Source organism: Liolophura sinensis, chromosome 6 (genome assembly GCF_032854445.1).
Source record: "Liolophura sinensis isolate JHLJ2023 chromosome 6, CUHK_Ljap_v2, whole genome shotgun sequence".
Taxonomy (NCBI): domain Eukaryota; kingdom Metazoa; phylum Mollusca; class Polyplacophora; order Chitonida; family Chitonidae; genus Liolophura; species Liolophura sinensis.
Genome location: NC_088300.1, coordinates 53,823,723 through 53,835,857, shown reverse-complemented (window position 1 = coordinate 53,835,857; position 12,135 = coordinate 53,823,723). Strand labels below are relative to the sequence as shown.

Below are 12,135 nucleotides of genomic sequence, written 5' to 3'. Positions count from 1 at the left end.
ATTGAAGCTGGGCATGTTCACCGAGACAAATTACAGATGGAGTTTGAGTTTTGGCCGTTTTTTGTTCCGTTGTGGACTTTAATATATAGCTATATTATTCGGACTGTACAAGCCGGTAAGGAATTTATCCAGAACGCTTGATTTCCTATACAGAATCATCACATGATGAGCTATGTTCATCAATAGGCAACATTGGCTTCAAAGCTTTTTCCTGGAAGATTCAGAAATTGTTTTTCGAAGGAGAATTATCATGATTAAGAATAGCTCACGACTCACTTTGACAAAAATTATAGACCCCACCGCGTGAGTTGAGAAATTCTTTGCGTAGTGAACTAAAGATATATGTATAGTCAGTTAAATCTTACAGCCAGCTTAATCGTATGTTGCCAAATTTCTAATGTGCGGTCCATATTATGGCGAGCAAAAAGTCCCACCTTACAACAGTTTTCTTGTTCCAATATTGACAAGGCGTCACTTATACGATTTCTCTTGGTGATTTCTTTGCGTGAGTGAAGGAATACCGAGAAAGCAATAGGCCCATGTTGCGAAAGCTCAGTCCTACATGACCCCGCCTTCGCTCCGATACCAGTATTTAGTAACCGCTTCCCGAGCAGATCCCTGACGTAGACCAGAAATACCAGAGCTCGTAAACTATATCACAAACCAAGACACGCCGTCGTTCGCTTCCCACACCTTCACGTTGACGGACACTGCATGCATGTATGCATGCTTCTCCCTTGAGATGGAGAACGTGAGGAGTGCGACGTGTGACCTGCTTATTTTCCATCTGGGTCACTGTGAAAACGTGGAGGCCTGTATGATGTCGGAAAAGGCGGTAGTCCTGAGCGCCCTCGCCACCGGGGCTGTGTTTAAAATTGAGCCTTGTCGTGGTTACGAAAGAGACGTCGAGAAAAGTTCATTTATGTCGGCGATGTGTCTGGACTTTGGTTGTATCCAGTGAAATCATGCAGACCGACAGCCATAGACAGAGCCGAATGTACGGATACTGGTTTGCGCCACAAACGCAGTGACCGACAGGTAAACAATGATGCCGAAAACGAGTATGCTGGCATATGTTTGTATCCAATCATTATGTTGTTGATGTAGGTGATAACTTGTCTCTATACATAGGCCTATAGTTTATATTAGCTCAAGCTAGCTGAGCTCTCCTTATCTTTATAGAGTTCGCGTAATTTTGAGATATACCCGTATCAGTGTATAGGCGTAGATATTGCACAATAAGGTAGGCATATGTGATCTTAATTACGTAGGGAGTACGGACTCTCGTGTAGAAAAGTCATCATATGACCACAGTAAACAGAAAGGCCTTAATTTACACAAACTCCTAAAAAAAAACTGACAATTTTCGAACATTTCAGTATACATTGCCTTGAATGTACTCGATCACGTCTAGGCCGAGATTGTGACCGTATTCTGGCTTTATCCCCTACACCACTGCCCGCATAGATACTCGGTCAGAAATCAGCCTATTTTATCATATTTGAGATGAAGGCGATTGTGAGGTGATATAACACATATGCCTACATCAGAGTTATTATATAGACTAGTTAGAGATTGCCTTGATGTCACGGTATCCTTTGGGCGGATAGAAACGTAGCATGCATGTATCAGTAATGTCTGTACGGAGCTGTGTGTCCAGCAACCCATACTTTAAACCCCATGCATCGTGAACTCAAACATTGCATTGATTAACAATGAACAGATCCTTGCAAGGTCAGATGATGGCCTATTTATAGAAAGCACCCACCCGAATATGATCACCCAAGAGGCTGGGCTATGCAATCTCTCTTGCAAGCCTCTGGCACACATGTGAATCACCGCAAGCAAATCGATGAAACATCGCCGATGATTTACCTTCAATGACTAGGCCCTATAGACCTTGCAAGTGATTTATATGGTTCTTGTTTTACGGCTTAGCCTACACTCGTACATAGTTTTCTTACGGGGTGGAGGGGGGAGGTCAGTTTTATGGGTTGGGGAAGCCGCACAGGCCTTAGGTAAATACCGCATGTTACCCAATTTTGTTTTCAGATGCTATATTGTTAAAAGCAGTGCTCTACATTTTTTGTATAGCTCTCATAGTTTTCGATTTGCAGGCAAGTGAAATTAACTCCATAAGCCTAAATTGTTTTTTGTTTTACTATATCTCCAAAAACCCGAAATACACCGGAATATGCATCAAAATTATATCAAAATGTAAATTTTGGATGACGTTATATATTTGACCAATAAAGAGCTAAAGTTTTGAATGCTTTTGTCAAATTCTATGTAACAAATGAAACATGGATGAAGCTATTGTTACATACACTCCAAACCACCATCCCACCCGACCCGACCTTTCGAAAATATGAATAGTACCCATACTCCGTGTAAGTGGTATAAATTGAATTGTGGTATCAGGTGGATTATAGCGGGAGCCATGCTGAGCTCAAATTTTACCGCTGCTCGTCTGATCGTTGGATGGCGTGTTAACAACGACTGAGCTGAAGTTAGTAATAACACACCCCCTCCACGGGTACGCGTCTCCGAGAAGTCTTCACTTTTAGCCTATTTCGTGCACATGTGTTTGAATGTTCAGCGCCATGATTTCTCCACAGATCATAAAGGGATGGTCTCTGGTATAAAGAAAATACCTTAGGCGCATCCGTCTTTCATACACAAGCGTTTCATCTTCCCAGTCACAAATAATGTTTCTTTGTTATAAACATTTGCACTGAAATGTTACTCAGGTTTTAGTGAAATTATTCATCATTTATTTTCATCCAGGCATTGGGTCGTTGTTGACAACAATGGTTCTTTTATCAGTCAACGGAAAGAGCCAACAATGGCCCTCATCCAGACGCGCATCCTGAACAAGGAAATAGAGTTGTCTGCCCCTGGTGTGGCATCATTACTATTGAGGGCAGATGAACCTGAAGCTTCCGGGAAAATGTCAAAATGCCGGTAATTTCAAACGCCTGGTTAGACATAGAGTGTGGTGTTTAATTTAGATGAGAAAGTTAGATGAGTACATTTGTGCAAATGATTTTGGGATGTTTTACATGTAGGTTTATTTTATTGCTCAGTAAAGTATTTGGCTAAATACATTATTACCTATACTGAAAATATGTCGTCTTCACGCATTTGACGTAAATTAGTATGCCTAATCCAGCGATTTACTCATATTACTGATTACTTTTTTTACATCAAGATTGTATCTTTGAGGCTTTAACTACGGTCTAAATCCAGAAACAAATCATTGTAGTAAAAAGAAAGTTACAGAGCATTACAGCAAGCGGATTTAAACCTACTCTCTTTTCACCTGTGGACGAAATATGTGTAGGTAGATGGTTTGCATATCTTGCGGAGAAAGTTGCTCCAAACGATATAGTTGTAACTGTCATGTGTAACGTGCGATATATGTAAAGCGATATGGATAGTTCAGTCAACAATCTGAGATTAAGATTCCTTTGCGATATCCACAACATCCACGCTCATGTCGCCTAGTTTTGATTTAAACTTTTGACAGATCGGAAAATGCTTTGGAGTATGTATATAACAAAGAACTATATATTACAACAGCTTTACGTGTTGATTTCTCAAATGTCATGTAAATTGATTTGTTGCAATCGTCGTCAAAAACTGTGGATGTTTTGCTGATCCATTCGTATGTTTTGGGCGCTCCCAGGGTATGGGACGATCATGTGACGGCCATGGATTGTGGGGACAAGGCTGGAGCCTGGGTCAGCAGGTACCTTGGCATGGAGGGATGTCGTCTAATGATGTACATACCACAGATCACCCAGAGGCAGGTTAGCGACAAGGTTAGGGCTTGGAAGACGTACGCTAGAGATACCGATAAGGTGAGAGAGAGGATTAGTGAAGAAAAGCATTTTATTATTTATACATCAGTGAAACCCAGTATTTCCTTCAATGATAAAAATAATATCTTCACTATTTAGATATCACTTTTGTTATTACATGTTGCTATTACACTCCTAGAGACCTTGACCCATGTCACAGGATCGTGCACTTCCGCGCAGTATATAGTTCGCCAAAAGAAGAGGTGGTAATTTTTCATGTGCTTAATTGACGTAAATACTTGTATTGCATTAGCATTAAGCACCTTTGTAGAATGTATAATTGCTTACAGACAGCGCTTAAAACTGTAAAAAGGTTTTGTGAGCGCGGACGTGAACGAAATTGCAGGGCTTATGAATAGAATCAGAAATACGACGAAGATGGCACATTGCTTATTTTTTTCACGGATGCGTCTCGTGGGTTATCATTTCCACCTCTCACTCGAACAATGTTTATGGTATTCAACCTTCACCGTGCAAGATCCTCTATATACATGATTGCCTTCAGTGCTTGTAATGTTCTACGGCTAAAATAACATTTAGTAAAAATAAACTTTTTAGTTGGTGTGCTTTTTGTTAGGATACATGAGGTTAGATATGCCTGCAGGGTCTGGACAGGCAAAAATATCATCTGGTGTAAGAAACTACACTTTTTGTTGCGTATATTATGCAGTTCAAAGTTGGCTAAACTCTGTGACGAACCTCTGGTCAGCATTACCGCTGGTATATGTTTTAACAATATATAGGTGAATCGAAGTTCTGTATACTCCAACACTGAATGAGAGTCTTTTGGTGATAATTTTTGCAACAAGCAATGTGACAAAGATGACCAATGTAATGTGACCAACATAACCAGTATGAGGTGGCCAACATAATCAGTCTAAGGTGACCAATATAAATACAATAGGCCTACAGTCTAAGTGTTACAGTTTGCTTCATCTTATGTTAAGACGTCTTTTAACGTGTAATTCTCGCTTGCTATGTGAGGTAGGGCGTTATGCAGGTGTGTTATAAAGTGCTGCTTACACTTTGGCAAAGTTTTGATGTCATTTCTAGCTTAGACTGACTTATACCTGTAGGCAAGCTTCGGTGATTACTGTTCCTACTTCCTGTGTTCTGAAGAATCATTGGCTGACCTTAACACCCGGCTGGATACACACGTGACCATGATGACATTCCGTCCTAACATTGTTGTCAAGGGTTGCTCAGCTTACGCCGAGGTAAATCTGCATATGTGAAGTTCTTTTCAACTTGTCAGAGTCCGTTATAGTTTTACTTGTGTATAAAGAATGGACATATTGTAATGTAAAAGAAGAGAATCCTCTCGGGGGTCGCGGACGAGAAAACTTGAAATTAATTGTAAAGACAATAAAAAATTAACAAATTCAGTATAGATGTTTAACTGCTTTTAATTCCGTAAATTCATAGAAGTGATGTTTTACCCTACTACAAGTATTTATGATAAAAGTTTAGGGTTATGTATACAATGACGGGAACGTGTTAAGAAATGTTCACTGGATAATGCTAATGCCTTCTGTTGAGGGCAGCGCAGTAAACCTTCCTGATATGACTGAAGCAATGCCAAAAGCGACTTTAAACACCTAACTTACAGTCAATTAAGGATGTTGTGAGAAGAAATCATCTTTCGAGTACATGATGTACTCTTTTTACAGTCATATGGAAATGACTACAATAACATGTAGTCAACCACAAAATATATTCACAAGTTTGGATTAGTTTGCATTTTTTTAGGATGACTGGATGGAGGTGAAGATTGGAGATGACGTGGTTCTCCGATACCTGGACGCCTGCCCTAGGTAAGTTATTCAGTACAGCCAGGCTCTTGGCAGGAAAGTTTTAGTCTAAAACGTTTGTCTTTTGATATTCTTTCTCAGCTAAGGACGAGGAACACTAGCAGTAATCAAATGTATTGTTACCATAATGACTTTAGCTGATGTTGGAGTCAAGAATAAGGTAACAACCTACATAGTACTTAGAGTTTCACATGGATATCACTGAACAAATGTGACCTACAGATAGTGCGGTGGTATGCACTTGTCCTGACTTGAAAGTGTATGAGACGTCCATCCTCAGTGAGTCATTGATTGTTTCCTTATGCTTAACTAGATGTATTATATCACTCTCTCGTACCCTGACCACAGAGGATCCGTACCGCGGTGTGAAGAATCGTGATCGGCAATGTGACTCTGTCTCCTCGCTGAGCTGAGCTACTGGTTCTTTCCTCATGCTTAACCACATGTATTATATGACTCTCTCGTACCCTGACCACAGTGGATCCGTACCACTGTGTGAAGAATCCTGACCGGCAGTGTGACTCTGTCTCTTCGCTGAGCTGAGCTCCTGGTTCTTTCCTCATGCTTAACCACATGTATTATATGATTCTCTCGTACCCTGACCACAGCGAATCCGTACCACTGTGTGAAGAATCCTGACCAGCAATGTGACTCTGTCTCTTCGCTGAGCTGAGCTACTGGTTCTTTCCTCATGCTTAACCACATGTATTATATGACTCTCCATAGGTGTACCCTGACCACAGTGGATCCATACCGCGGTGTGAAGAACCCTGACCAGGAGCCGTTGAAGACACTCCGCAGGTAATTTGGGGTGAACATCGCTCTGAATGTGAACAGTTCTTGAAAGAAAGTTTTGTAGCAATCATACTTACAGTAAAATTTTGCAGGTATAATTTTCTTGGGCCGACTCTGTAAACAAGCTTCAACGTAAATATTGAGTCGGGTAGTTTGCTTGTTGCCTTTTCCTATGTCTTTTCCTGTGCCTTTTCCTATACCTTTTCAGTCGTGACAGAAAAATCGCTGAAACAGGATTACGTTCGCTTCTCTTTTATCCTTGTTGTAATGCAACGCTAAATGAAATCCAAAGGGAAAAATCTTTTAGGACAGAATTATATGGTAATTGTCAGCAACATTTGTAAACAGAGGTGAGCTATCTGGCCAGAAGTCACTCCACTATATCTCTGAAAGTCTCTGTTCATGGTGTTTAAGCTGCAGTGCTAAACCGTACTCTATTTTATATTGCTTCAAAACAGCTTCCGTCTTCAACCTGAAAAATATGGAAATTCTCCCTTATTCGGAACTTATCTTGGACTAGAACATGGAGGTACTGTGAAGGTTGGGGATCCAGTGTATGCCTTACCCTGGCCGAAAACACCTTGACTTTGGAGACGTTTTAATGACCTAATTCATCTTTTTGGAAGACAATTGGCGCAACAGCGTATTGATTGATGCCAATGATAACACAGGAGTGTTATTGCAAGTTGACAGAGACTCATCAGACAACTTTACACATGACATTACTGTGTAATGGCAACGAGAGAATTTCGTCTTTTAACACAGCAATAAGATATGGGTATATTGAATATAAAAAATGTCTCTTCTATGAACTTTTATTTTAAGAGGTATTGTAGTGTAAAGAGGTTATCGTGTCTTTCATGGTTTTACTGGAAGATTTCATGCAAGAGGCTGTTGTCAATTAGCTACAACAGTCAGTTACTTAAGAGGAGTGGTGTCACAGTCATTGCATTAAGTCTTGTGTTCCAGGCCCCGCAGCGACTCAACGCTGGTTTTCTCTGGGCTTTTTGCGCCAACCATACGCCTAACATCCGTTTCATACGTGATGTATTTAAGAAAACAAAGAGCTAAAAAGAAAGCAAAGAACGCGGGATGTTCTTCTTTGCCATACACCGCTCATGACTTAACAAACATCATCTAAATGCTAAGATTTTTTTTCACTTATCAGCATTTTTCCTCCACAAATGTTAATACTTGAGCAGTTGATATATCCATTTGGTAATCAATAAAGCCATTGAGTAAAGCAGATGATAACCGCCTATCGACTGCTTGGCACTCTACTATATAATTTGCTGTCGAGTGGAACGTCACGATGATGCCCCAGTGTGAATATGCCACAGTAAAAGTTTGATGCTATGCTAAAACAAATCATTTTCAGGTACCTCTACATGTAGGTTGGATCTTAGACATTAACAAGTGTTTTTTATTGATTTGTGATGTGTCTGTTCACATTTATTTCACTACAAATTTACAATAAGTATACTCGCTGAAATGAATGACAAGGTGCACAGTTTTGCACAACTTAAAAATCACTCCAGTTTTGGAAAATGGCTTATGATATATGTTGTGTACATATCTTTTCTCCGGACTCTGCCCAGTTTCCCGCAGGCTCTGCCTGGTTTCCTCTCACCATAATGCTGGCCGTGGTGGTATAAGTGAAATATTCTTGAGTACGGTGTAAACACCAATCATATAAATAAATAAACTATGTAAATATCATAATAAGTATGCAAAACCCAATGACGTGGTAAAGATACACTTAAATCAACATGGGGTATAACAGCAATAAATAGACATACATACCACTCTCTATATTTTATCAAATAACTTCGTTGCATATGTATTAGGGGGTAATGTTCACATGGAAAATTATCTATAGGGAGAAATATTTCATGGGGACATGCCTCACGACGAAATTTCTCACGAAGAAATGTACTATAGCGCAAATATCCCTGGGATGGAATGTCCTGGTTCCCAAACACACGATCTGTGCGAAATGCATGGCTACTGAACCAAAGAGAAGTACTTCAGAGTTGTCAATCAAGATTTAATTGTATGTTCACCACAGTAATGGGCAACGCAGCACTTTTTGCCTCTTCATAAAACAAATTCAAAGTTTCATGGAGTAATCCTGGGGATTACGGAGGATTTCCCATCAACTGTGACTGGGATTACTGACATCCAGTCGGATTGTATCACTCCACGCGAGGCTTGCTTCATCAACCAAGACTTGCTTCATCATCCTCGAAAACTGAGCCACAAAGGGAGTGCATTAGACGGATACATACGTGATGTATAACAGGTTGCATGGTCTGAACTACAATAGGTCAAGCGGCAGGTGAAGGGGGGGGGGGATCAGATACAAAGGCATCGTAGACAATATTAAGGAATGTAAATAGGCAGGCCCCAGGTATAGCTGTAAGGAACGTTACAGGTCGATTTAACAAATTGTTTTCTTTACAAAGCATATATATGCACTTCTTTGATATTTTAATTATGTATTTAAATATTTATACATGTCAGTGGCATAAAGGCAGAGGCTATTGCTGGCCCCATGCAGTGGATGAACGTGCTACACAAGACCATCTTCGTATATCACAAATGAAAGCGACCATTCTGACTAGTCAAATACTGTATAGCCTCACTCTGGTAGTACCAGATCTAGCTCAAGCTAGCCGACCTCCAGCATACCTAAACAGTCATATTTAACTCAACGAGGAGACAACTTACCTTTACAACTCGAACCCGCCTTGATTCACGGAGGACCCCAATCAAACATTAAGAAGGGTTCGAGTTGTACAGGTAAGTGTGATGTTTCTGCTGGGCTAGATAAGCTGCTGCCATGGCTTTACCTACCAAGTTGAGCCTTGTCCGACTGGGCTAAATAGATCTGAAGTAAAACCAGCCCCAAGTAAGTCCGATAAACCCTTAAACTTTACAAAAGTCAAGGGGCCTCCGTGGCTCAGTTGGTTAGCGCGCTAGCGCAGCGTGATGACCCAGGAGTCTCTCACCAGTGCGGTCGCTGTGAGTTCAAGTCCAGCTCATGCTGGCTTCCTCTGTGCTGGCTCTGCCCGGTTTCCACCCACCATAATGCTGGCCGCCGTCGTATAAGTGAAATATTCTTGAGTACGGCGTAAAACACCAATCAAATAAATAAATAAAATAAACAAAAGTCAAACATCGTCGTTTAACTACCGGTACACATATCGGAGTGATGTAGAGTCGAATTCACTTGCCGAGTTATGGATGTAAAGATTCAGCAGACTGGCTGGTTGTAGTTGTTTTATGATCTAATTAGCTACAAGTTAGGAAGCAGAGTGGCTGAAATTGTTCTGATTTCAGCAAGATTCCATTGTCGCCAAGGCTTTGGATGTCCCAAAACACACCTATATACCATTGAATTCTCGTGTAAAATAGTAAATCTTGTAACTATTTTGTGCGTCTCCAAATAAAACATCGTTTTATATTATTTCGCTATATAGATGAACAATTCATGCACAATACTAAAGCTTTCTCGCTAATTTTTCTCGTAGAAGTGCTTTAATTATAATCTGCCAGGTTTTGAGAGTGGCTAATTACCTGCCCTTAGTCAAAATCTGGCAGACTATAATTAACATTCATGTGGGTTTGCACTCCGACTTGAAAACTGTCAATGCTGTAGAAAGCTGAATCTTTCACCAAAAGTGTATACGTTAAAGAGCTTCCATAAATATGCACATCGGTACACCAAACCTCATTTTACCTATTTGACTTCAACTATACGATGGACATGCTGTACACAGAATATGTGGACAAGCTCAAGCATAATCCATTTGAAAGAGATTTCTCGGCGAGACTTGATGCCCTTTTTCGATATACAGCTAAAACATCTAGTATTATCTGATTAAATGTGATGATATTAAATATTTCATTATTCTTTTTGGCCTCAGGTGTTCTGTGCTCTTTTAATTATATACATTGATATATTTATACATGTCAGTGCCATGAAGTTGGGATCCACATACATTTGTGATATGTGAACTATAAGGCATATATCACATGACGTGGAAAATAAAAATAAAAAGCGGTGGTATTCGCGAACATGAATCTTGTTTAAATGCAGACCTGTCTACACTACACTCAATATCTTGTTACTTTATCACACTGGTCGTTGCTGGCTAAGTGGTTCAAACGTGCTGCATAAGGCCATCTTTGTGCGTCACAAATGAAGTAGCCCACTCTCAGAAGTTTTTGTCTAGTATATAGTCTCTCCAAATATCGACTTATAGGCTATTAACCCTCCAACATTAGAGAAGTCAAACCTTTTCGTGTCAATACATAAATCGGGTGATATATAGCTTGAATCATTTCCAAAGGTACGGAAATAAGAATTCAACCGATGGCTGGGTAATATGGAAGCCGGATGTGACCATGCTCTCTTACATACACTTAGCCTGTAACAAAGATATTCAAACCGCACTGCGAGATTTAGTCAAGATTAGGTTGACAAGATGACGATATTCCAACAAGACTGCAACGAGACTTCACGACATTCAGTCATTTAAATCTCGCTCATGCGTCTGAATCACATGTAAATCTGGTCCTCGCTCGAATCTCGTCTGCTTCTTCATTTCTCGACCAGATCTCGCCTGAATCTCGAACAAATTTCACGTAGTGTATTGGTTCTCGACTCAGTGTCGCTGTGCACATATCTCTATCGAATTTCGTCTTTACTTGCAACGCAGTTAACTTTGGTAGAACGACATTCGGGCGACAACGCCGAGATCAGGAAGACAGGACGACATTCTAACGAGATTGGTGCGTTATTTCGTTGACTATGAGAGATTTGGAAGAATTTGCGCGTGTGGATCATGTATTGACTGAATCTCGAGTTACAGTAAATCTCCATCGAATCTGTTGCTGTCGTGCGAGTCTCCTCAGATTTCTTTAATCTCTTTACTCAATTCTTTACTCAACACTTTACTGAACTTTCCTTTCAATCTTATAAAAAGCGGCATTCTGACTCACAGCGCGAGAATCGGTGGTGATTTATTGTACAACTCGAGATTTAGTCGAGATTCAGTCGACACTTCGATCACAACGCGCCATTCCTCTAAATCTCTCATTTTTGATTAAATGACGTGCTAACCTCGTCAGACTATCATCCTATTTTCCTAATCTCGCCTTGTCGCCCGAATATCGCTCTGACCAAATTAATTGAGTTGCAAGTTAAGTTTGGAGAATCAGATCAATTATTTTCAGATTTTCGACTGAATATCGCAGGCGTCTCTTTGGAATCTTGTGAGAATGTCGCGCTGGCGTCCCGATCTTGACTAAATCTCGCACTGTGGTGCAATTATCGCTGTTTCTGTTTTGGAGAAAACGTGTAGGCGAGAGCATGGCCGCATCCGGCTTCCATACTATTTCACTCCCAACTGTTTCTTCAGATTTAGTTACCTACATGCTAGTATACAGACTGGCAAAATAGCTCTGAAAAGGCCGCAAACGTATCTAAATATATATGGTGCGTAATTTTGTCAGAGTTTAGTTCGGTTTCCCCTCTAACGAAATAACAAATTACCACGTCGGCTGTACTGTCATCAGATTTTATTGCCTTAAACTTGTTTGTACATTTTCATCGTTAAACCCGTTTTATACATCAGCTATAATTGCAGATTTCATTGTAT

At 40.3% G+C, this 12,135-nt stretch overlaps 1 protein-coding gene across 1 annotated transcript; it reads left to right on the top strand.

Moving 5' to 3' along the window:
* The first annotated feature begins 742 nt into the window (after window positions 1–742).
* Window positions 743–7,841, top strand: LOC135467351 (mitochondrial amidoxime-reducing component 1-like). Its single transcript, XM_064745122.1, is given in 9 exon segments — window positions 743–875; window positions 878–1,014; window positions 1,016–1,038; window positions 2,788–2,964; window positions 3,689–3,863; window positions 4,940–5,080; window positions 5,613–5,677; window positions 6,401–6,475; window positions 6,928–7,841. Coding segments are annotated over 9 exon segments (1,053 nt in total). The 3' UTR covers window positions 7,055–7,841.
* Window positions 7,842–12,135: the final 4,294 nt, after the last annotated feature.